Source organism: Penicillium canescens, assembly GCF_028828765.1.
Source record: "Penicillium canescens strain IBT 15451 chromosome Unknown utg000006l_segment0_segment0, whole genome shotgun sequence".
Lineage (NCBI taxonomy): Eukaryota > Fungi > Ascomycota > Eurotiomycetes > Eurotiales > Aspergillaceae > Penicillium > Penicillium canescens.
This window is the reverse complement of record NW_026703968.1, coordinates 3,490,285-3,515,165: the sequence shown is the minus strand read 5'-3', so window position 1 is coordinate 3,515,165 and position 24,881 is coordinate 3,490,285. Positions and strand designations below refer to the sequence as shown.

Below are 24,881 nucleotides of genomic sequence, written 5' to 3'. Positions count from 1 at the left end.
CCATGATCGATACAGCAAGGTCAGGAGAGAGCCGGCATGTCGATTGCCATTACCTACTCTAATCCTCAAGGGCGAGAACGCAGCATATTACTGCGATTACGGAACGTTCGGCAGGCCCACGGCGTTGGCACGAGCCTCGCACGAGATTCGGAGATGTCAAGGTCTTTGTGAGAAACGAGAGTCTGCAACAACGAGTGGAGGACCGCCGGCATTATGAGGCCTGCCAGGGTTCATCGGCAGGGTCAATGCGGACTGGCTCCGAACCGAGTCCGAAACCGATCCGTGAGATCTCCGAAGTATAACTTGACCATCCGGAGTCCGGCAGAGGCGGCACAGACGGAAGTGTTCATGACGTACGTTGATTAGATCTTCGTTTACGAATAAGGTAGCTAGAAATATATATATAAGGCCTAGCCAGCATAGCACAACGTATATGCCCATCTTGTTCTCCAGCACTTATAGTCATCTCTTCCCTTGGTCTATCTACTCATCATAGACGCATTATATACTCACATTTATCACAAGAAACATACCACCAATGACCCGCCCAATCGTCATCCTAGGCGCCGGCGTTCTAGGCCGCCGCATTGCCTCAGTCTTCATCGCAGGCGGATACACAGTCCACATCCGCGATCCCTCCCCTCAAGCCCTCAAAGACGCAGCAACCTTCATCGACGCTCACCACGGAGAGTTCACAGCAATCACACCTAAACATCCCGCTAGCGGTACCTACGCCACATTCACCGAGATCCCGCCCGCTGTCCAAAATGCCTGGCTCGTTATCGAAGCCGTCCCTGAGAAACTCGATCTCAAGATCTCGACTTTTGCCGAGGTGGATAAAAATGCACCGGCTGATTGTATTATTGCTAGTAACAGCAGTAGCTTCAAGTCGAGGCTTATGCTCGATGGCGTGAGAAAAGAAAGGAGAGAACGAGTAATGAATATGCATTTCACGATGCCTCCGGGGATTCACACGGTGGAGTTGATGACTTGTGGGGAGACGAAAACTGAACTATTTGGGGAGTTGAGTGAGGTGCTGAATAAGTGCGGGATGGTTCCAGTTACGGCGAGGAGGGAGTCAACTGGGTATGTCTTTTTCTCTTTTAGCCCTTTCTCCAGTTTCACTTATAGGTTAGAACAAGCCATGGCTAATATACTTCGACGGGTGAACAGCTTCATCTTCAACCGCCTCTGGGCCTCCATAAAACGTGAAATCCTCTTTATCCTCGCCGAAGACGTCAGCACCGCGGAAGAAATCGATCTCCTTTGGAAGAATATGTTCCAGCTACCACAGAGTCTTCCACCTTGTCAGCTGATGGATAAGATTGGACTGGATACAGTTGCCTTTATCGAGGATAATTATATCCAGGAGAGACGGCTTGATGGCGCTATGACTGTGGATTGGTTACGAGAAAACTACATCAAGGAGGGGAGGTTGGGGCTTAAGAGTGAGAAGGGGGATTGTATGGTCCGGCTGCAGCTGCAGTTCCGGATGGTGTGAGTGAGGTACAGCAGCAGCCGCTATATCTGTTGGATGTTGGACTGGGTTCGAATAACTCAGATATCAAGCAGATACCCACTGCTGGGCGGATTCTACGGTTTGATCCAGCTACAAAGATTGTTACGACGCTGGTTAGCGGGCAATCACTTCCAGATGGGATTGATATCTCTCGCTCCGCTGGCTGGATGTTTTGGACGAACATGGGCCGTGCAACATCGACGCATGATGGCTCTGTACACTCTGCGAAACTCGATGGTACGGGTATCCAGACTTTGCTTCCATCTGGGACAGTGCATACGCCCAAGCAGTTAGTCGTGGATGATGTATCTCACAAAATCTATTTCTGTGATCGGGAAGGGATGGGCGTGCATCGATGCAACTTCGATGGGTCTCAGCACGAAATCCTCATCAAGTCTGGGAATCTGGACTGCGCTGAACATCGGGCAGATATGACAAGATGGTGTGTCGGAATCACAATTGACACATCACACGGGTATGTGTACTGGACGCAGAAGGGACCCAGCAAGGCTGGTAAAGGCCGGATCTTCCGTGCTGGGCTTGAAATTCCTGCTGGGGAGACAGCTGAGAATCGAACTGATATCGAGTTACTCCTTGACGGACTGCCGGAACCGATTGACCTGGAGCTTGATGAGAAGTCACAGCAGCTTTATTGGACGGATCGGGGTGAGCATCCGACGGGATGTTCATTGAATAGTGTGAATTTAGGTGGCCCGGTGAAGTCGAAGGATCTTAAGAATCAGAAGGAGATATTGGCGCGTCATTTCAATGAACCGATTGGGTTGAAGCTTGGTGTTGGTGGGGAGGTTTATGTTGGGGATCTTGGGGGAGTGTGCATTGTGTGAAGGATGGGAAGAAGACGGTTTTACATCGGGATGATGGATGCTACACGGGGATTTCTCTCTAGTGCACTTTAGATCAATTAGATATATTGCGGTTTTTCCAAGATATCTGTGTACGACTGCTAACAGCTTTACAACACTCTCAAATCAGGAAATGCACTATCATGGCGCAAAGTAGGCATTAAAGTCTAAGGTAACCAAGACTTCCCCTTCCAAATCTCCTCTAAGAACTCCTGAGCCTGCGTAAACTTATAATCAGGCAGGAGCTTATTCCACTCATCGGAAACATCAAACACCCCAGCGGAGAATCCCAGTGAGAGCCCCTGAACCCCAACCCGGCTGAAAATCTCGACCTATTCCTTGCGGATAGAAGGACGATCCACCTCCGGCAACCAGCTCGTCTGCCACTCTCCGCTCTCAAAGTCCTCCGCCTTGACCTGGTCAATCGTGAACGGCATTCCCCCAAGAAACTTACCACCAAGCTCAATAAGCTCTCCAATGGACAATCTCGTGCTTCGGATTCCACTAGTGACTGGCCATTCGCCTTCATACTCGATTGCCTTTGCAACAACGGCAGCGAGATCTTGCGCTGCTGTTAGGGTTATAGGGGTGTCGTCGCGGCTCTCGACGAGGATTGCACGTTTAGTTTCAAAGTCGACAGGGTTTCGAGTTGATAGATGTGCTCGGAGGACTTGTAAGGGCGGGTGAAGTAGTTTGTGAACAGGCCGGGTTGGAAAAAGGTGTACTCGGGGACCTTCTTGTCCTTGTTCAGGTCCGCAAGGTACTGGCGGATATCGGCTGTGTAGGCGTACCACGGGAGGTGGTCGAAGCGGGAGCTGGATTTGTTTCTATCCACCACGGTCTGATCGCATCTGCAAATACCCTGATGAAGGACGCTGTCGTCCGGGATAAGTTGGCGGTAGAACGGGATGTCCTCTGTTTCGAGATGGAGGCCGCAGACTTGATGAATCACTTCCCATGTTTGGTGATCCGCGGTATATGCGACTATTCTGACACGCACAGGAATAAAGACTGGCAAGGGTTCGTGGCAATGATGGCGGCGGCATACACGAAAGACCTCCTAGGTCAGATTCCACCTAGAAAGGGTCGAGGATGCGACCAGGGTTGAGGAAGTTCTAGGTTCTAGCTAATCTTGCTTTCTACAACTCCGTTTGGCAAGAGCCCCTCTGATAGAAAGACAGTCAAAGAGGATGTCGGATCTGTCAAGGAGAAGACTGGGAAACGTACACAAAATGCTCGCCCGTAAGTATATAACATCATTGCCCTTCCAGCTCTTGCCTTCCGTGGTTATCTATCATAACTTCCTTGGGGGATACCGTTGACCAGTAAGTTAACCGAAACGCAGAGAATCAACGCCGTGAGATCTACAATTGGCTCGAATGTACATACCCTTCCCCGATTAACATTCGGAAAGATATCAGTGCCTAGCCACAAGCGCACAATGAGCTGTGCCGAGTTCCGCTCTCGATCTTGCCGACATGATTCAGCCGAAGACACCGTCATCGTCTCTGGTAGGTCGCCTTTTCTGGCCTTACTATTCAGTGCCAGAGTGCTAATATTCGTTAGGAAGGAGGTTCCGTTCCCATAGATGCGCGGGAAATCAATTGGTCTTCTCGATATCGTCCAAGACGGCCATAAAATCTAAGTGATGTGCAACAAACGCCAGCTGCAATCTGTCTCTTCTAAGGACTTCAAGAATATCTATGGTCTTCAGCGTCGCGGCGGCGCTTTCCGTATGTCTCATCTAGCTAGACGGTTTTGGAGTCATCTGCTAATGATGCCCAGCAGTGACTAGTGGACCGCACCGCACTAAACGGGGTGAGCTCACTACCAACATGTGTGAACTGTCTCAGCTGCTCGCGCTATGTCTGCATGATGTCCCCGCTATTTCCTCGTGAAATTCACCATCTCTTGACAGGGCTATGCGCGACTATCGGGCCAATGGCTAAAGGCGGAGACAGCTCGGTTGCAATGAGCGTAACCGGCTACCTACTTTCCTTCATCCTTAGTAACTACCGCAGTATAATATTGTATCTATTTATACCTATTGATATATGCCTTAGATTAGTAATAGAGTTTATTAATATCAAGTATAGATCTACTACAGAAGCGATATTGTAAAAGAGTGTTTTATACAGAGTATACAAACAAGTAAACAACAAAAAAAGAAAACAAAAACATACAACAGTAAGGGTTCGCTAGTGGTCACCCACCTAACTACTAACTTACCGGCGTGTGGCTTAAGTACGGCTGAGCGGACGGGAAGCCCTGTTCTCCACACCCTATGGTCGTATGTACCTGTTCTTCCGTTGAAGGAAATTATAGGTCTTATGCATTCCAATTAACGAAAAGGTCCAAGTGTGCTACAAAAACAGCGATCGAGTCGGTGCCATCATCTGCCTTGTTATCCCTGGCAAGCGAGACGAAAAGGCAGGAATTTATAAGCACACTGCACCCTTTTTGAGAAGAGTTAGATTGGGATATTCAGTGGATCATCACAGAAGAGAAAGCAGCCCCTGCATTTCAATGCTCCAATCAACCGGCGTGATATATGGCATGTTGAGGTTTTTGGCCCCCATATTATAAATCTCGAGATTATCAATCAGAGCAACAACTCCAGCTACATACAGAAGCCATTGGAAAGAGAAGTAGAGAGATGTTAAGCAGGTATCTGAGACCTAAAAATCTATATAAGAAGGCAAAGTATCACGCAGCTGAATTGTAGAATAACGACAGCTCTTCAAATACCTCTACTTGACAAACCATCATTCCAAACCAATCTAAACATGGACACTCCAATTCGTCGCGTCATTGCAAGCCACAATTCTCAAGGAAAGGGTCATTTTACCTCGGACGACATCCTTACACCTTATGATCCTAAAACCGCACCCGTCTTCTCTACACCAGGACCAGACTCTGGTTTTGGCGTCATCCAAATCCACCGATCGCGCGGTTTTCCAGTGGACAACCTGAAGGCGGTCACTGATCCGCATAAAACCCTCGTCCCGCTTGCCGACACCAAGGGACCTTCTTGTCGTATCCTCGACCTCCCGCCTGCCGACGCAGGATGGTTCCGCCGCACGCTGAGCTTGGATTACGCGGTGGTGTTGTCTGGCACCGTTGGATTCATCACTGATGGTGGTGAAGAGAAGATATTGAACCAGCACGATGTCATCGTTTGTCGGGGAGTGAACCATGAGTGGGTGAACCGGGGCAAGGATGTTGCTAGAGTCTTTGCGGTGGTTGTGCCTAGCAAGGAGATTGTGTTAGAGGATGGAACTAGACTAGAGAAGACTCCTGCTGGAGATATCTATGATCCTAAGGAAGAGGAGGATTGAACTACATGTTGCAGAACCTAATTGGTCTGCTTTAGATTTATATATGAGCATCTTATATATACACTTTTGTATAACGTATTTCCCTACCGAGCTGGCCACCCCCCGAGCACCCTAGAACACCATAGTAAATGCGATAAATTACAACATAGTATCACAACAACGGCAGGTTATAGGGACTTTACCTTAAAAACTAATGCTTTTCAGATGGTATTTAGTCTCTAACAGAAGTTTAAAGAATTTGTATAACTTAATAATTGAGATATTTATATTTCTGCCTCCAAGCAACGTAGTTTTCGATACCGTAACAATGTAGGTTTCAGATTTCGTCTAAAATTAATATATAGTGTTGAAAAGCCTTATCAACAGCTATCGGCAAATAACAAAACAAAACAAATAACGTGGATGTTGAGATATCAGTGTAGAAATACGTCAGTTCTCGGAAAGACGGAATGTTCCGAGCCTCGGAAAGGAAATCCCAGTTCCGACGGAATTAATTCCTAACTCCCCACGCCTTGTGCTTGACAAGTCTTTCCTTTCTCCACGATCTTTTTGACAGATATTCATTCTTCTGTTTGTCTATATTCCCTGCAGACGTTTCTCCCAGCCACACTTTAGCTGTTATATCTGGCTGTTCCATTGACTATCATTTGCCCCACTTCCCCGCGGCGCAGACATTTAATTAGACGTGCAGCATGGATCGCGACCAATTCCGTGATGCGGCTCACTCGGCCATTGATGACAGTAAGCGCTATATACAAGTAGTCGAATAGATATACATTCTGACCTACGCTTTTCCAGTCCTCAACTACTTCGACACTGTCCCCGAGCGAAGAGTTCTCCCGGCCGTCGACCCCGGATATCTTCGTCCTCTTATTCCCGAGAACCCTCCCGATGAGCCAGAGGACTGGGCCCAGATCCAGGAGGATGTCGACACAAAGATCAAGCCCGGCTTGACCCATTGGCAGTCTCCCAACTTCATGGCATACTACCCAGCCAGCGTCACATACCCCAGCATCCTGGGCGAGATGTATTCCGCTACCTTCACCGCACCAGCATTCAACTGGCTATGTTCTCCAGCATGCACAGAAATGGAAACCATCGTGATGGACTGGGTTGCAAAGGCCCTAGCATTGCCAGAATGCTTCCTGAGCACATCCGAGACGCACGGTGGTGGTGTAATCCAGAACAGTGCCAGTGATGCTATCGCCACGATTATCGTCGCTGCACGGGAGAGGCGTGTGCGAGAGGTATTGCTTGCAGAGGGTCTAAAAGAAGGTACGCCGGAGTATGAAGACCGGAAATTTGATGTCCAAGGCAAGTTAGTCGCTATTGCTAGTGATCAAACACACAGCAGCGGAGCTAAGGGAGCTTTGATCGCTGGTACTCGCTTCCGTAGCGTGACCGCGAGGCTAGAGGACAATATGGAGATGACTGGACCGCGTCTCCGGGAGGTCCTTGAGAAGTGTGATAAGGACGGACTTATCCCTTACCACCTCACGATGACGTTTGGTACTACCAACACCTGCAGTGTGGATCGCTTTGCGGAGATCAAGGCCGTACTTCAGGAGAAGCCTGAGTGGCAGCGCATCTGGGTGCATATCGATGCCGCTTATGCTGGCGCGTCGCTTGTTGCGGATGAGTGGCAGTATATTGCCAAGGACTTTGCAGAGGGTGTTGACAGTTTCAACATGAACATGCATAAGTGGCTGCTGGTCAACTTTGACGCTAGGTAAGTTTCAATGGGTTCGACAATAACACTTGACATGCACTCTGATTCTGACCATTACTAGTGTTCTCTACGTTCGGAATCGCTTGGATCTCACTAATGCTCTCGATATCACACCAACCTACCTGCGTAACCCATACTCCGACATGGGTACCGTTATTGATTACCGAAACTGGTCAATTTCCCTCGGTCGCAGATTCCGTGCATTGAAGATCTGGTTCGTCATGCGCAGCTACGGTCTCAACGGCATGAAAGCGCACATCCGCAAGACTATCGGGTTCGGTGACATCTTTGCCGATTTGGTGCGCAGTCGCTCTGATTTGTTTGAAATTGTGACAAAGCCCGGTTTTGCTTTGACTGTGTTCCGTCTTAGGAATCCTCGATCTTCATCCAACGGGGCCAATGGATCCTCTGACCGCGCTGTCAAGGATGAAGGGGCTGACGCCCTAACTAAGAAGGTGTATGAGTTGATCAACTCGCGGGGTGAGATCTTCATCACATCTACTGTCATCGATGGCGTTTATGTGATCCGAGTCGTGAGTGCTAATCCTCTGGCCGAGGAGAAGAACGTCCGCAATGCCTTTGATATTGTGCTTCGCACCACGGAAGAGGTGCTGCAGCAAAAGTGAATGAACTCTTGCAAGACCTTATAGTGCTTGTGTATATACACGATCTGTAGATGCTGCCACTTGAGGGACGAGACATCTCAACACATAGATCCAGAGGGATTGCACAATGTCATAAATAGAACATTGAACATACTCTACTCTATACCATCTGATTATCTCCCTCCCCCACACTATATGCCACCGCGTGGGGAACCCCAAATATCCCACTCGCTCGCAGTAACTCCGAAGCCGAATCCCCCACGCGGGGTTGCCCCAACACTCTCAGTTGAAGACAGACACACTATCATGACATGATCTCACGTATATCGATTGAAAATGTCTACACAAAAGCCTTTGTATGTATAACTTTTGCTGTCAAGTACAACAAAGCTAACAATCGCAGATACGTCCTCGTCACTGGCGCAACAGGATTCATCGGTGCCCATGTCGTCGATAACCTCTTGGCTCGTGGATTCTCAGTCCGAGGATCAACAAGGTCCAAGGTGAAGGGGGATCAAATGAAGGCAGCGCGTCCTCAGTATGCCTCCAAGCTCGATTTCGTTGTGGTGGAAGACTTTACCAAGATCGGAGTATTCGATTCTGTGATGGACGGCATCGACGCAGTCATCCATATAGCAAGCGTATGCCACTTATTATCATTTCTTTCGGTACATAATAGACCAAACACAAGACAAGCTAATCCATATCCCAGCCATTCTTCTACGACACCGCCAACAATGAACAAGAACTCGTCCTGCCGGCAATCAACGGAGTAAAATCCATCCTCTCCGCCTCAGCCAAACAAGGGACTCAAATCAAGCGCGTTGTCATAACATCTTCCTTCGCCGCCGTAGTCGACGTGAACACCACCCCACCAAAGGGCTTCACCTATACAGCCGCACAATGGAACCCACTCACATACGAGACAACAATCGACCCCAAATCCGACGCCGTAGTCGCATATCGCGGCTCAAAGAAATTCGCCGAACTAGCAGCGTGGGAATTCGTCAAGGATCAAAAGACAGCCTTCGACCTGGTGACTCTGTGCCCACCAATGGTCTTTGGCCCTGTGGTCCATCCCGTGCCTACCGTGGAGCAACTGAACGAGTCGAACGCTGTCCTTTGGAGTGTGGCCGCCGGCGCGGATCCACTACCTGGTGCGCGGGTCCCTGCTTGGATTGATGCGCGTGACCTTGCAGAGGCGCATGTTCAGGCGTTACTTATCCCAGAGGCCGGTGGGAAGAGGTTCATTCCTGCTTCATTAGAGCCTTTCTCTTATGAGCTTGCTGCGGATATTATTCGTGGGGAGTTTGATTGGGGTAAGGAGACTGTTACCTCGAATTATAAGATGGATGAGAAGCCGACTGTTTCGTATGGGGTTGACGGAGAGACTGTGGCTCGAGAATTGGGGGTTAAATACCGGCCTTTCAAGGAGACTGTGGTTGATTTTGTGGGACAGATTAAGACTCTGGTTTAGATGGTCATTTACCTACAATGCGAATACATTCATGGATATCCTGATCGAACTTCGCTGCATGCTCCGTACTCGTATTAGTTCCGATATCCTTCGCTGAATAATCGGCTTTGCAGCCGTCGGTCTTTCGGAAATCTAAGCCGAAGCCACCCGGATCAAACTATTGGAGGCGTTGAGGCGCATATCGGGAAGTGGATAACCTGTGAAACTTATGTTTGACGTATTCAAGCATCTGCGTTCTCTGGGTTCACAGCGTCATTTAGTGTTGAACATGATTTCAAATCGCAACTACTATACTGCCAAGCCCTGAAACAGGATCCACGCGCGAAGAATTTTCCCTCGATGTACACCGTATGACCGCATGAGTCGAAAGTGAAGCGATGTCACCTTGTCCGCAGTCTTCATTTCGGGGACGGATGAATGTGGTCTACGCCCGAAGAATCCCTCCCTGCTATACAAGCCACAGCTGACCGGGAGAAGATTCGGCAATGAAACGACAATCGTCTCTAGTGGATCCTGTCTGCGCAAGCTCAGTCGAAGAAGTCATCGCCGGATCGCATGGATACCGGCCCTGACGAAGTGTCGATCCGGATTTGCCGAGCTCATTCTCAAGCAGATTTCTCCTTTTCCAAGATCTCGATGCCAAATTCGTCGTGTAGAGTGGGGGAAGAGAAGTTTGTGGATCCGCGCCATTCGTCTGTTCCTGAATAATCCTCTTTTAGTCTAATCCGCGGCGGTATTTCCGAGTTATCCTGTTATATAGCACGCTGCACGTCGCTGCAGGGGCCTGGACCTGGAATATGTGCAATAGCCGACCTTCAAGATGTTGAAATCCTCTCTTTTGCTGTTGGCTTCCTTTGGCGTTGGCCGTGCTCAATCGGCCACCCTTGAAGAGCTTTACCTTGATAATGCGCCCTCTTCTCCGCGCCCCTATGTCATTCCGCATTACGCCAACTCTCATGCCGTTACCGTTGGGGATCAGCTGTACCGGTTCACAGTGACTGGCCCATCTTCTAATAATGCCTTCACTTTGATGAGCACCAATGCGCCCTCCAGCAATGCGTTGGGTGTATTACCGCATATTCACCAGAAGCATTACGAGAACTTCTTCAACTTCAAGGGTCGTTTCCAGCTTTGGGCCCAGAAGGATTCGAATGAGCAACAGGCGCGTTTGCTCACTCAGGGCGATTACGGATCCGTTCCGAGGAATACCACTCACACTTTCCAGCTCTTGGATCCCGACAGCGAGATGGTCGGCGTTATTGTTCCTGGTGGCTTTGAGTAAGAATCAATATCTGTTAAGCCCCGTTCTAGATGTACTAACCTGTATTAGGGACCTCTTTTATGCCCTCGGAACAAACTACACCTCGGGCACCGACACGCCCTATGTTCCTGCTCATTCCAACAGCTCTTCCTCGCCTGACTCCAGCGTCATTTCTTCTTTGCAGAAGTACGATGTGTACGCCAAGCTCGGCTTTGAGCCGCGTCGCGATCTTGTGAACGGCACTGCTCCCATTGACAACTCCGAGTGGCACACCGGCGAAAATCCTCTCGGCAGCCCGGCTCAGCCTTATTTCATTGCTAATGGGTACGGCCCCAAGTACCTGAACTCCAAGTTCGGATACCAAGTCATCCAGCCTCTCGTCACTCCCACTCAGGCTCAGGATACCAACTACACTCTGTCGACCATCTCGCTCAGCCGCCAGACCAAGGACAACGCCCCAACTTACACCTTGCCTGGTGCTACTGCCTTCGAGGTCCTCGAAGGTGTGCTCATGATCAAGATCGGCGATTACCCAGTGGCTACCTTGTCCATGGGTGACGTTGCCTTCATTCCCGTTGGTGTCTCGTTTACCTACTACTCCCAAGTGGCATTTACCAAGGTGCTGCACGTCAGCAGCGGCAGCAACGGCGTTGATTCGCAGCTGATCAAGAGTGGAAAGAGCTGGAACTATCCTACTTTCCCTAAGTACTGATGCTAAGTACTGATGTATAAACATCAATATAGACATACATTGAAGGTCGGGTCTCAGAACCCTCGATTCATGCTTATTTTAGACTTTTGGTAGAACTCGCCGAGATCGGCACCCAGTCAGCGTAAAGAATTCCCTTCGGATCGATGCAGTTCTATGCAATGCAATGTGCCATCACAGTCACATTGCGAACGCGATCGAATTGACTTTCGAACTATTCCCGACCGCCAGTCGGCTAACATCCCCACCGAGTCTACTAGTAAATCGCTAGTATACCGAGCCTGCCCCTCAGCAACATCGATCATCACCACCGACAATAAGCAATAACCACCCAACATGTCCTTACAAGCCCCCTAGTCTTAGAGCTCGCCACGGTCGATGACATCCCAGCCATAACAGAACTCTGGTTCACAGTCTTCAACGACCCAGGCATGAGACACTTAATGCCAGACACGCCAGGCGTGCGCCAATGGATGACAGAAGCCAACCTCAACGACATGCAGCAAAAGCCCTACCAAAAGTACATCAAAATAGTCGACCCGACCACAAAGGATGCAACAGGCCAGCCCCGACTAGCAGCCTACGCCAAATGGGATCTCTCCATGCCCGACCAGCGCGGCCCTCGCTTCCCCCCTTGGCATGCCGACCAGCCGAGTCAGGATTGCAATGCGTTCTTTGGGAAGCTGGAGGATGATCGTAAGCGTGTGATGGGTGATCGGAAACATTACTGTATGACGCCCCGTGCCGCCTTGTTGGATCATGGATCCCACCTACAAGCCAATCACCCTGTTGTATAATGTATATTGTTTAGATGTTGACTGACAACCGTTCAGATCTTGATATGCTCGGTACACACCCCGACTACCGTGGTCGCGGAGCTGGCTCTGCGCTTGTGCAGTGGGGATGCGATATTGCCGATCGCGAGGGTGATGGTGCTTATGTTGATGCTAGTAAGGCTGGTGCGCCACTGTATGAGAGGCATGGGTTTGTCGATCTCAGTGACCCCGCAACACCGGGTGATACGGCTTCTATGGGACGACTTTAAATGGGTTTGGGTTGAATATGTACGTATGTATGGGGATTGGAATAGTGAAGAGGGGCACCAGATAGACAAGAATTAAAGTCGCCCTTACAGATCGTCCGAAAATATACTACTGTTCGTCGATCTTTTTCAGGAATGCCTGCAGTCAATGCGACACTTCTGCTTCACACGGCTTCTGGAGCTAAGTTTGTTTTGCGCGATTTATATCCAATTATAGATTTCCGGTCAACGCGCTCCAACTTCAATTGAGAGGGATATTTACCCCTCAGCTCCTTGATAGAGTGTTAGAATCTCCTGATCACATTCATATCACATTAAAAATAGCCATTTTGCCGACAGTTTAGTACTGCCAAGGCAATTTTGATCAATCGGAGGCTAAATCCTTTTCCACAAGCGTTTCCGCCTTTCCCAGCAATGAGCGACCGCAACACATGAGCCCTTGACCATGCGGGATGAATGCAGGATAAGACCGCCACTGTCTAATTTTAACAAACTCCCCTCCATACCCCGGACACTCGACATCTTGGCTACCAGACCGGGCAAATCAGCGGCCCCCGGGGTTGAATCTAGAAATAGTAAGAGATGTGCATTGCAGGGATAGCCTGCAGAAGTTCCTGGGCTTTGGGCCGCGCATGAATCCCTGTCGCATTTTCAGGTCCGAGTCAAGTTGCAAGCTGTCCGTTGTACAGACGCGATGTGTGGGGGATAAATGAACCCGATCAATATGAGACAGCAGTTGATGTTTCAAGGATCGCACAAAAGAGTCGATCCCCCTGGATCCAATCCCTACATTACATCACATTGTGAGAGACGCCAAGTCCAGACTATCCTTGACCTGAGTGGAGAAGACGTCCAGATGCTCCTATTACCAAGCACCTTGGGCTCGACCGCCTCATCTTCTAATCCGATCCTTGTTTACAGGTAATCACACTAGATGCCAAGCCCCAAATCCACATCCCTTGATGGTTTCGACTTCGGGAGTTTCTCCGAGTCAAAACCGAGCCAAGACGTGCAGCGTCACCAAAAACCATCGCTTATGTCTTGCCAATATCTACCTAATTGTCAAACAGCGCAACGATAGTCGGGCATTGGCTATGAGCTCTTTGTCAAAGCATCCCGGCGGACCAATAACCCTTGCTGCTTTTCATTTCGGCCGTGAGCTAACGGTCTTCCGGAGGGAAACATGCATAACGCCCCACTGCGCTCTCTCCTTGGCTCTCGGTGGAAAACATGACGATCAACCCCAAGTACTCTACTAGTACTGCGCCGGTGATTCGATCTTGTTACGCTGCTTGGCCTAGGCCGCCATGCTGAAATAATCTCTCGCCTGGTTGGAGAATGGCCAGCCCGTGCTACCCTATGTGGTGCCTGGATTATACATCATGCTGCTTCCAATAGAGCTTCCCATTGGCTCACTGCAGGATGCCCTCGGCAGATGTTTTTCATTGCTCTGGAGGCCGCATGCATATAAATTGTGCTTTGTGTCTCCGTTCCATGTTCCGCGTTTAGTTCTTCGGCAGGTCAATTAAAGCTGAGCTTCCCAGTTGTATTCCGGACAGTAATCTTTCTACCTTTCTGTCGTGATGCATGCGCTCGCCCTTTTCACGGGCCTGGTTGGTATTACCAATGCCGCTTGTCCTTATATGACAGGCGATGTCGCCGGCAGTCCTCACAGCATCGAACGTCGCAATGATGGGGATGCTGCCGCCACTGAAGAATTCCTCTCCCAATTCTACCTGGATGACCAGGATACCTACCTGACCTCTGACGTTGGTGGTCCCATTGAAGACCAGAACAGTCTCAAGGCAGGCGAACGTGGTCCGACTCTACTCGAGGATTTCATCTTCCGCCAGAAGATCCAGCGATTTGACCATGAGCGAGTACGTTCCCATAAATACCGACGTTTAAATAGGAATCATAGGCTCATACAATTTCCTCTAGGTACCTGAACGTGCGGTTCACGCTCGAGGCGCCGGAGCCCATGGCACATTCACATCCTACGGAGACTGGTCCAACCTAACAGCGGCCTCCTTCCTCTCCGCCAAGGGCAAGCAAACCCCGATGTTCACGCGTTTTTCCACTGTTGCTGGAAGCCGCGGAAGTGCCGATACGGCACGAGATGTACACGGTTTTGCAACCCGATTCTATACAGATGAAGGAAACTTCGGTTCGTATCGATTATTGATACACATATCTTAGGACGCAACTAACTTGAAACAAGACATTGTTGGAAACAACATCCCCGTTTTCTTCATCCAGGATGCCATCCTCTTCCCAGATCTGATCCACGCTGTCAAGCCCCGCGGCGACAATGAGATCCCTCAGGCGGCCACTGCGCATGACTCCGCTTGGGATTTCTTCAGTCAGCAGCCTAGTACGCTGCACACGCTCCTCTGGGCAATGGCTGGTCACGGTATTCCTCGGTCATTCCGTCATGTCGATGGCTTTGGTGTGCACACCTTCCGTATGGTTACCGACAAGGGTGCATCCAAGCTTGTTAAGTTCCATTGGAAGGGTTTGCAGGGTAAGGCCAGCTTTGTTTGGGAAGAGGCACAGCAGGCTGCTGGTAAGAATGCGGACTTTATGCGTCAGGATCTGTTTGAGGCTATTGAGGCCGGTCGATTCCCCGAATGGGAGGTAAGTCATCATTCAGCCTATAAGATGATCCATACAGCTAATTCTTGCTAGCTCGGTGTTCAAATCATGGACGAAGAGGACCAGCTTCGTTTCGGATTCGACCTTTTGGATCCTACCAAGATCGTCCCAGAGGAACTCGTGCCCGTCACAAAGCTGGGCAAGATGCAACTGAACCGCAACCCAATGAACTATTTCGCAGAGACCGAGCAAGCAATGGTATGTCCACCCTCCTCCACCAAACCACCCCATACTAACAAACACCACAGTTCCAACCAGGCCACATCGTCCGCGGCATCGACTTCACAGAAGATCCCCTCCTCCAAGGCCGAATCTTCTCCTACCTGGACACCCAACTAAACCGCCACGGCGGCCCCAACTTCGAACAACTCCCAATCAACCGTCCCAGAGTCCCAATCCACAACAACAACCGCGACGGCGCCGGCCAGATGTTCATCCCCCTAAACAAAGACGCCTACACCCCAAACACCCAGAACGCCGGCTCCCCAAAGCAAGCCAACCAAACCGTCGGAAACGGCTTCTTCACTGCGCCCGACCGCACAACAACCGGCCACCTCACGCGCTCCAAGAGCTCAACCTTCGAAGACGTCTGGTCGCAGCCCCGTCTCTTCTGGAACTCACTCGTACCAGCCGAGAAGCAATTCGTCGTTGACGCCATGCGCTTCGAGAACTCAAACGTGAAGAGCTCAGTCGTGCGTAATAACGTTATCATCCAGTTAAACCGGATTAGCAATGATCTCGCGAGGCGAGTAGCCAGCGCAATTGGCGTCGATGCCCCGGAACCAGATTCATCTTACTACCACGATAACACGACCGCACACATCGGAGCCTTCGGCGAGAAATTGTCCAAGCTGGATGGTCTGAAGGTTGGACTGCTTGCCTCTGTCGCCAATGCGTCGTCGATAAGCCAAGGCGCGAAGTTACAATCTGCGCTTAAATCCGCTGGAGTTGATGTTGTCGTTGTCGCGGAGAGAATGGCGGATAATGTTAACCAGACGTATTCCGCTTCTGATGCTGTGCAGTTTGATGCTGTTGTTATTGCCGATGGGGCGGAGGGTTTGTTCTCTTCGGGCTCTTTTACTGGTTCGCCTAAGAGTAAGGGTTCTGGGGCTACTTCCTTGTATCCTGCTGGTCGGCCTTTGGATATTCTCCTTGATGCTTTCCGCTTTGGAAAGCCTGTTGGGGCTGTTGGGAAGGCTTCTGCTGCGCTGCGTGCTGGGCAGATTTCGGCGGATCGCGAGGGTGTTTATGTTGGTAGTCAGGTTGGGGAGGACTTTGCTAAGGATGTTAAGGAGGGATTGCGGACTTTCAAGTTCTTGGATCGGTTTGCTTTGGATGAATAAAGGTTGTTAGTAGTCCCGAGGGCACAATGTGAATATATAGTCTTTTTTACATGAAATTATCTTCTTCTTTAACCTAGCCACCTACTGCCATATTCAAAAACAGATTCTCCCTCGATGTACTTCGATGAGTCATCATAAATTACGGTAATGATAATTCTTAAGAACTTAAGATATTGTATATCTAGTGAGAAAGGAGATCCGCCACCACGTTTTCTCAGGGTATTTCAAAATAAACCATTCACAAGTCCATTATGACCATCCACCACTGCCGGTTCCTCCACTAGGATTGGAGCAATCGTTAAGGATGTCAATCAAAAGCTAAACCCCAGTTAGCTTCACTTCACCAACGCAATGTTCGTGACTCACATTCTCGGTATCGCAGCATAGGGTTGAATTTGGACATGCTACCCATTATAGCGCAGTCAGCACCGCCAAAACCAGAGTTTGATGCAGGAACTTGACAACCCCGGGTACAACTAACACATACAACTCTAATATCAGCGGTCTTACCTAGTATTTCAACCTGAACTAGGAGCTGGCAGCACGGCCTATGCCCACTTTCCAAGCAACGCCATGAGCGCCGCACCGCTGGCAAGCAAAAGAAGTGCTGCCAGAACCGTTTGAATAGGAGCTCTCCGCATAGAAGAGGTGAACATGAACTCGTGCGCGATAAGCTCGACAAGACTGACGTAGATAAGGATTCCTCCAGATATCGAGTCGAAAACACCATTGACGATCAGCGTTGTTCGACCTTCTGGTGGATAAGTTTTACGCACACCTAAGCCAATGGCAATAGCAATAGGAGTGGAAACCCCATAAATGACCCCCAGAATATACGGTGTCAGGTGTTTTGACTGCGGCCAAGGAAGGGTAGCAAGGCGGGAACCCAAACCCAGTCCTTCAAAAGTCTGGTGGAAGACGATGACGATGTAGAGGACCGTGAACTCCTCTCCAGATACGGCGAGAGTCAAACCGATAAACACAGAGTGAAAGACGATACCGAATTCCAAGACGAAGATAGAAGTCAGCTGAGCCATGTACACATCCATTTTTTCGGACATTTCAGTATCATAGTTCGGCACCACTCGATTCCTGTCATCAGTAGCGGCATCCTCATCGTCAACAAAGTGTGAATGCCTGTGATTCTCAACGTCGAGCTGATCGTCTTGGCCAAACCGTACGTATCGCATGACCATCAGCTCCACAAAGAACATGACGATAATAGTCATAAGAATTATGCCTTCAACCCAGCCATATTCTGTGATCGGACCAGTCAAGCAGGGGTTTCTTAAAGCCTCCTCAGCTGGACCAAGGAGGTGAATAAAGGCGGTAGCAATAATAACACCAGATCCGAAGTATTTAGCGATAAAAAAAACCCAGGATGGTATTCTTGAACCTCCAAATTGTGCTGCAACAACGGGGAAGACCGCACCGAATATCGAACCAACCAATATCACAAATATAGACGAAATACGCAGCCCCATCCGGCCATCATATTCATTTCCTGTGGTACAGGGCGGAGCAGGTTCGGCTTCGTCTCGCGCAAGAAAATTATGGACTAATTCTGTATCCATCTCCGGAATAATGGTAGAGCGATATAGCGCTCGACCCCGGTTCCAGAGACCACTAAGAACGAAGGAGCTGAAGGAGCAGCCGAAACCAAGTATTAAGGTATAACAAGCCGACAAACTGACAATAGGATATGTATGAGACAGGAACAAATGTGGAGTGGGCTTCTCCGTATTATAAACTGTGTCTATGCCTTAGAAGATCCCCCTCCCTTTCATTCAAGAAATGGCGGGAAGGCAAATGGTTGGCGAATCTTGCGGAACATACATTCGCTTGGTCTTAAACCCAAACCATAATCAGTACGTACCATCCACTAGCAACCTTAATATTCCACCGATAGCTAATCCACCGATATAGCTGATTGACTCGACTTACGTTAAATTGGGTCAATCCCGTGGGTCTTGGGGATTGCCCCATTGGACATACTCTCATAACCTATTGCTTCGACCATAGGATAGGCACTCAGTCATATGGTGCTATCATTGTCTAGATGAGCCTACTAGTGTCTGAACATTTCTTAGTTCACAAGAAAGGAACGTACACGGTACGATTTCGCCTATGCCCCCGCAATTCTACGGAATAACCTGTGGCGTCATCACTTTCCGTGCGATAACGGTTTTCCTGCGACATGCAACATTTCTGGTCGACTTCAACATACAGTGCATCTTTCTAGATCATGTTTCACAGCTAGTAACCCCTTTCTCTGGTCATCTACAGGGATTCTCCAGTCTTCCTAGACTCTTTGTCCACAGACATGCGTCTTTACTGATGTTCTTCTCCACAGTCGAACCACGCTTCAGTACGAGGCGCCCCACTTCTTTGGGTGCCAGAAGCGTTGATTTTCGTCGCTGCACCTCTTAAAACCCTCACAGCCTGGAAAAGGTTCTACCACATACTGTCTGCGTGTCTAGACGCCCAGAGTCTATTCAAAATGTGGTCCGATTACGAGCGACCACTTGGGGCTATCAAGTCTTACCGTAATTTGAAGGCGTATCTTCAAAGCAGAGAAATCCCAGTTAACGCAGATGAAGCTAGCTTTGAGAGACCAGGTTTCAGAACAGGGGCGATACACAAGTATATCTATACTGACTTCTTTTTTATCGATCAGCTTATTTCCCCCAAATTTCTGTCGGCTGCTATACTTGATAACATCAACGGACAGTATACAGGTTGTCAGGAAAAAGATGCTCAAATTCATTGTTGAAGATGAAGTGATCGACATAGAGATCGAGGAGTTAGTTTTGGAGGTCTAAACCGAGCAGGACCGTGCCAATATAATGGCTGCGTCTCGTTAAAGATGTGCCGACGCTGAGGGAAAGACATAGGAGATTTTGTGGTTTGTATCTTGATGCATGTTTGATGCTTTTGACGTGGTACAATCAATGTACCCTGTCTATTATTCAAAGTTGAGTCTCAACCATCACATACAAAGCCTGCCTAGGAAGATCAAGGAACAATCGAAACGCTTCTCACTTTAGCTAAGCGCACCATGTAATTATTGCTCGCGCTGGCCTTAGCATGGAGGGCCAGTAATTAGTCTCTCAATATACCTGCACATACGTTACCGATAGACTCTACCCCCCGGATCTCACCCTGCTACCTAGGACCTCGCAGGGTCCTAACACATAGTAAGGGGAGGGGCTAGTTATAGGTATATTCTAGGTCGTAGGGGCTGCTAAAGCATCCGGGAGTTAGGGCATACTACGAGCTCTTCGGGCTAAGAGATGTAATCTATATAATACGGGCTTTAAATCATCTCTAATTCTAGTCTTGGCGCTTAAGAAGCTTATATCGGCTTATAAAGGACGCTAGCTTTCGACAGATACTAAGAATAAATGAAACTCTCAAACGGAAAGATAGTCTATAGGAGTAAAGAAGCACAATCTCTTACTAGTGTTAGTACCGTGTTCTAGTAACCAACACGGCCTTCAGAGTGTACATAAAATGAGCGTAGTGCGTATAAAACGAGTATGGACGAAGGCTGAGTACGTGGTAGAGGAGGATAGGTGGCAGCGATCTTGCTACATCGCTATACCTTTTTTATTTGGTCTGTTTGCAGAGAACACCCTATAGCACTCTATAAAGTCTTACTGTATTATATCAATGAGTTTTATTACTGCTCAAGTGGGACGATACAGCTTCACAGGGGTTTTAGGAAAAGTAACTGCTTCAGAACAGGGTTCGGGCAACGATCTGCGAGTGTATGTGGGGAATCTGTTTTCCAATATGGCAGAACACAATGTCTCAATGGTGTCATCATCTTTTGTACAGAGTTTAAAAAGGAAACCCCCAATCGGGCTCTTCACGACTCTCGCATAATTACAAAAAATCTCAATCAACCTCTAATTCAAAGAAAGAAGCTGCCGTCTCCGACGGATAAACGACTCAGCATCCGAGAGAGCAGATGCATCACGTAGATCCATCTTTCTCTTGGCAGGTTGAGGGCTCGAGGACGAGGTGTTGCTTTGCTTGTCCTGCCCAATAATCGCCCACTCAGCAACAGTTGCGCCGGTTCCATTCTTGGCTTCCACATCAGCGGGACCAAGGGCCTGGTTGCCCACGATGAGTAGAGATGCGTATCGTGCCGCAGGAACAGGGGATGATAGTGTTACATTTGTTGAGTTGCCAGTAGGAATGGCAATCGTGTCAAGGTCAGTGGTCGCTGCATCGTAAGGACCGGATTGGACGATGTTGGTCAAGGCGTGGACGATTGTGTAGTCTGAGCTATTGACTGAAGAAAGGGCCACTGTGGGATCTTGAAGGGTTTTGTTATGGAAGATGACTGTGGCGTTGACAGGGGGTGCTTTAGCCCAGTCAAAGTAGAAGCCTGAGACTGGAGTTCCGACTTCCGATTCGGGGAAGGAGATAGTCACGGCGCTCACATTATCTGCAAGGGAAGGCTGCCATTTTGTGGAGGCAGCGCCATCCGCTACAGAAATGGGGAACTGGCCGGGCTCGAATGCGGTCGTAGAAATGATGGGCTGGCATTGGACGAGGTTGCCGGCCACCGTGTTTTTAGAGCCAACTTGTCGGTTCGGGATGACAACTGAGCCCTTGATTGGGAGTTGATACACAGTGATATCCAAGTCTGGACCAGAATGGATGGTAATGGTCTTATTGGCGAATTTGTTATCCGCAGTGTCAAGGGCCGGGGTGTCAATGGCACGGCGGATGGTAGTGTGAGTATAGTTTGACCACGCGGAGATGGGCCATCCATGCCAATAGAAGTCGCGATACCTCAGGTAGGGAATCTGGGGTGGCAAGTTGGGGTCGACATGGAGGATGTCATCTGGCAGCTGTCGCAATCCAAGATAGCCAAAGAGGGAAACCTGATTGGCACCACCGTGTCCAGTCAAGAAGGGATACGCTGGGTGCGTACCGCCGTTGATGGTAGCATTGTCCACCATTTGTTCCGACAATTGGAAGAATGGTGCGCGTGTATAAGGCTTGTATGAGTACTGGGCATATGTATACGCCGAACAACCAAACTGAGACATCTTATTTGCGACAATTGAGAAGATAGCCCAGGTCATAGCGGGGCCATCGGGTGACTGTTTGGCGGCATACTAGATTTATCACGTTAATTTCGTCCTCTCACTCGGTGGAGGTTGATAGGTTAATACTCACGTAGTCCAGATCATCTAGTGCATCCTGGGAGGTATAGTTGGCAGTATAGTCCAGCGGATAGGTGACCATGACCACATCAGCTTGCTTAACAACGGCACTTCCATTCATGGTGGTGAATTCGAGAGTCACGTCATTATCGGTAAGGACCAAAACACTATCGGCCATTTCATCCCAGGTTGAATTCTCCTCGAGACCAAACTGTTGGCGGAATGCATTCGAGTACCGAAGTGTCTCAGCAATGAGCGGCATTGTGAAGCCACCCGCATCAATGTGGTTGGCGTACTCGTCCTAGATCTTGTAAGTTAATTGGATCACACTTGTGGGTAGATATTTACTCACAGGGTCAGTCATGTTTGTCAATGTCCAGTAAGAGCCATTCCGAACCAGTAAATCGGCATAGAGAGTGGCTACAGAGTCATATATCGGGAAATGCTCCTCTTTGAACAGCTGCGTGTTACCACTGGCAACCCACTGGTTAATCAAAGAAAGCCCAATATCTCCGTTTAGATGATACTGGTAGTCCCAGCAAGCGCCAGTAGCTGTACAGTTTCCAAAACGGCCACTGGTCCAAGGATATATAGCAGCCGAGGGGGAGAAAACTGTCTGGTTCTTTGATCCTGAGAACTTTGTTTGAATGTTCGCCTGTGCCTGCTCATACTTGGCTACACGGAAGTTTGTGAACCGCTGGGCGGCCTCTGGATGGGAGGCAACAAGGCCAGGTTGCATCCATACATCGGCATCCCAGAAGACTTGGCCAGCGTAAGACTCCGAGGTCAAGCCACCAACGGAAATGCTGTCCACATTCACTGGGGCTCCCGAGACTTTCTTGATCGCATTTTTACCAACAGTGTTTTGTAGTAAGTAGTAGGTGTTGGCCACAGCAATAACTGCATCATCAATGATGTTGGGGTCTGCAGGAAGTGTTCCGTTCGGCAATGCGTAGTGATCAACAGAATGCTCAGGCATGACACTAGCCCATTCCATAATATGCGAACGAACGGACTTGGCGTATCCGTTCTTCATTGCGGTAGAAGCGGCCTCCTTGGCTGTTTTCTTCGGATTACTAAAAGCATCGGTCGAAGCACCTCCAACAAACTTGGTGATACGAACAGCGTCACCAGGCTGGAACTTCACGTTCACACCTTGCGCAATAGAAGATTCGTTGGCGTGAATGTATGGCTTGTTAGAGACGACCTTGCGCGAAGACAAGTCCACATTCGGCGATCCAGTGATGTTGGTGTAGATATAGGCTGTGACATTGGCAATTCCGTTCGGTCTGACAGCCGAGAAAATAGCACCGTTGTCTTCTCCAGTTTCGACAAAGTCGGTACGCACAGCAGAAGCCCCGTCTATGACATTAACAATGGTGGCGTCCGATTCCGTAGATGGAATGATCTCCATATCCACCACGGCCTGGTTGACGTACAGCTTGTGGGCAAAGAGGCGGTAGGTAATCTGGTACGAGCCCTTGTCGCCCTCTGGCGTCCATGTGTAAGACCAAATCAAGATACCTGCTTTGAAATCGTATGTAGATCGGAAGTTAGAGATAGTCTTGTTGTCCACCTTGGCGTCCAGGTATGTATCATTGCCAAGATCCAAAATCAGTCCCGACCAGTGGGGTACACCACTGATCACACTGTCCCCGCCATACTGTGACAGCCAGGGGAAGTTGGTACCATTGGTATTAGGCTGCGAATCAAAGAACCCACTAACTGTTGCAAAGGACAGGCGGGTAGAGAAAAGTGGCCATCCGTTAATGTCTTCGGGACTATCGATCTCAAAGAACGGGCCTGCGCTGGCAACATTGATACCTAGGTATCCATTTGCTACAGATCCGCGTGATTGAAAGCGACCTTGCTCCAAGTTGGTCGTGCTAAGAAGCCAGTTGTCTTCGTCCCATGTCACGCCGTCAAAGCCTGTTTGATACACATTCTTGCTGAAGTTACCCGCAGAGCCTGAGCCGGCGTACTTTTGGACGCTTCTGATGACCCGTCCGTTGGGTGCTCCGCTAACAGGAACTCCAAGATATACAAGCAGCGGCAAGACCGCGTAGGTGATGGACTAGAGATAATAGGTCAGATGACAGTTCCTGTTGGTCACGGGGCTTTGTCGAAGACTCACTTTGAACTGCATAGTGCAGTCTCGCCACGTTCCTAACCAGTTCGATTCTTGGGTAGATAATATCCAAGAAGCTGGATCTCAAGTTAGATATACGACCGGCAGTCTTTACTGGGAGTCGAAGACGCGGGGGTGGTGACGAGTTGGAAGGAAGAAAAGTGGAAGAGGAAGGATAAAAGGTTTAAGTGCACTTTCCCACTGAAGAAGGCAAATGCCGATCCAGGTACATAATAAAATTAAAAGCCCTCATCTCATGGCAAAGTGTGGGGAACCGATGTCACACCTGACTGGCACAGGACCGTTCGCGGTGGATTATACGAAGTAGAGTCCGGGGGGTGGCGATGGCTAAGCCGCCCAGAGATGTCGTATGAGAGTTGGGCTTTACGGAACAGTCGGGATATGCGGGGGCAAAGCATTTGTAATTGTCTATGACATTGGCCAAGATGGCCGAAAACCCTGGCAGTCGGCATCCACGGACAAGACTTGCCTTGCCGGTTCCCCAGATCGTCGTCATCGAGTCCGAGAGAAGGTTTGGCGCGAGAATTATGTGGGGGGCGGGAGAACCGAGCCCGCATTCTGAGTAATTGCCCGATAAATGACCGTTGGAAGCCTAGAGTTAAAATTACTGGGGCAAATGCTTTCGGACTAAAGGGCTGTTGGGACTTGGTATACACTGTTGAGGTGTAGAAAGTATAGTGGTGCCTCAGGTGTCCGTTTGGTCATATACTTTCACTTTGTCCATGCATAAGTCGCCTTCTTTGAAAGAGTTTATAAGACGAGCGTTGATGTCTCAATTTTACTATTTCATCGACCTCACTGAATCCGAAGCATTGATCGCTGGAAATCCAGGGTAAATAGCCAACGGCGCAGAAACCGAGCCCCGGCCCGAGACCCGATAGGAGGTAATCTCCGACAACCTGAGTATATTGCGGGTCTTCTGGCTGGAGACACCAGGACTTACCTGTGCTCCTGTCGTTGGTAGTGTTGTATACCTTGACCTAGAGAAGGAAAAATCTGGGGATCTAG

At 49.3% G+C, this 24,881-nt stretch overlaps 10 protein-coding genes across 10 annotated transcripts, besides 2 other annotated features; 7 read left to right on the top strand and 3 right to left on the bottom strand.

Annotated features, from left to right (window-relative positions):
• Positions 1-538: 538 nt before the first annotated feature.
• N7446_010156 (uncharacterized protein) lies at positions 539-2,364 on the top strand (the record flags this gene model as incomplete). The annotated part of the gene is made up of 3 exons (XM_058518900.1): positions 539-1,086; positions 1,174-1,448; positions 1,487-2,364. 3 exons carry the CDS (start codon positions 539-541, stop codon positions 2,362-2,364), a joined length of 1,701 nt encoding a protein of 566 aa, XP_058369688.1.
• A 350-nt stretch (positions 2,365-2,714) lies between these two features.
• Positions 2,715-3,341, bottom strand: N7446_010155 (NmrA-like family protein; the record flags this gene model as incomplete). Its single annotated transcript, XM_058518899.1, is given in 3 exon segments — positions 2,715-2,984; positions 3,002-3,233; positions 3,244-3,341. 3 exon segments carry the CDS (start codon positions 3,339-3,341, stop codon positions 2,715-2,717), a joined length of 600 nt encoding a protein of 199 aa, XP_058369687.1.
• A 982-nt stretch (positions 3,342-4,323) lies between these two features.
• Positions 4,324-4,412: a sequence feature (Protein overlapping with rRNA (N7446_010154, KAJ6054142.1) was converted to a misc_feature.).
• Positions 4,413-4,489: 77 nt separating this feature from the next.
• Positions 4,490-4,727: a sequence feature (Protein overlapping with rRNA (N7446_010154, KAJ6054142.1) was converted to a misc_feature.).
• Positions 4,728-5,168: 441 nt separating this feature from the next.
• On the top strand, positions 5,169-5,720 carry N7446_010153 (cupin domain-containing protein; the record flags this gene model as incomplete). The annotated part of the gene is made up of 1 exon (XM_058518897.1): positions 5,169-5,720. The coding sequence occupies one exon, from the start codon at positions 5,169-5,171 to the stop codon at positions 5,718-5,720; it is 552 nt and encodes a 183-aa protein (XP_058369685.1).
• Positions 5,721-6,412: 692 nt separating this feature from the next.
• N7446_010152 (putative aromatic-L-amino-acid decarboxylase) lies at positions 6,413-8,075 on the top strand (the record flags this gene model as incomplete). The annotated part of the gene is made up of 3 exons (XM_058518896.1): positions 6,413-6,461; positions 6,519-7,449; positions 7,511-8,075. 3 exons carry the CDS (start codon positions 6,413-6,415, stop codon positions 8,073-8,075), a joined length of 1,545 nt encoding a protein of 514 aa, XP_058369684.1.
• Positions 8,076-8,390: 315 nt separating this feature from the next.
• Positions 8,391-9,531, top strand: N7446_010151 (SDR family oxidoreductase; the record flags this gene model as incomplete). The annotated part of the gene is made up of 3 exons (XM_058518895.1): positions 8,391-8,410; positions 8,458-8,695; positions 8,767-9,531. 3 exons carry the CDS (start codon positions 8,391-8,393, stop codon positions 9,529-9,531), a joined length of 1,023 nt encoding a protein of 340 aa, XP_058369683.1.
• Positions 9,532-10,351: 820 nt separating this feature from the next.
• N7446_010150 (uncharacterized protein) lies at positions 10,352-11,504 on the top strand (the record flags this gene model as incomplete). The annotated part of the gene is made up of 2 exons (XM_058518894.1): positions 10,352-10,809; positions 10,862-11,504. The coding sequence occupies 2 exons, from the start codon at positions 10,352-10,354 to the stop codon at positions 11,502-11,504; spliced, it is 1,101 nt and encodes a 366-aa protein (XP_058369682.1).
• A 440-nt stretch (positions 11,505-11,944) lies between these two features.
• Positions 11,945-12,546, top strand: N7446_010149 (GNAT family N-acetyltransferase; the record flags this gene model as incomplete). The annotated part of the gene is made up of 2 exons (XM_058518893.1): positions 11,945-12,230; positions 12,335-12,546. 2 exons carry the CDS (start codon positions 11,945-11,947, stop codon positions 12,544-12,546), a joined length of 498 nt encoding a protein of 165 aa, XP_058369681.1.
• Positions 12,547-13,356: 810 nt separating this feature from the next.
• On the top strand, positions 13,357-16,541 carry cat1 (catalase catB; the record flags this gene model as incomplete). The annotated part of the gene is made up of 5 exons (XM_058518892.1): positions 13,357-14,423; positions 14,485-14,710; positions 14,765-15,180; positions 15,232-15,396; positions 15,447-16,541. The coding sequence occupies exons 1-5, from the start codon at positions 14,127-14,129 to the stop codon at positions 16,539-16,541; spliced, it is 2,199 nt and encodes a 732-aa protein (XP_058369680.1). The 5' UTR covers positions 13,357-14,126.
• A 548-nt stretch (positions 16,542-17,089) lies between these two features.
• On the bottom strand, positions 17,090-18,115 carry N7446_010147 (uncharacterized protein; the record flags this gene model as incomplete). Its single annotated transcript, XM_058518891.1, has 1 exon — positions 17,090-18,115. The coding sequence occupies one exon, from the start codon at positions 18,113-18,115 to the stop codon at positions 17,090-17,092; it is 1,026 nt and encodes a 341-aa protein (XP_058369679.1).
• Positions 18,116-20,452: 2,337 nt separating this feature from the next.
• Positions 20,453-24,269, bottom strand: treA (alpha,alpha-trehalase treA; the record flags this gene model as incomplete). The annotated part of the gene is made up of 4 exons (XM_058518890.1): positions 23,859-24,269; positions 22,077-23,798; positions 21,738-22,025; positions 20,453-21,676 (listed from the first exon to the last, which is right to left on the bottom strand). Exons 1-4 carry the CDS (start codon positions 23,868-23,870, stop codon positions 20,453-20,455), a joined length of 3,246 nt encoding a protein of 1,081 aa, XP_058369678.1. The 5' UTR covers positions 23,871-24,269.
• Positions 24,270-24,881: the final 612 nt, after the last annotated feature.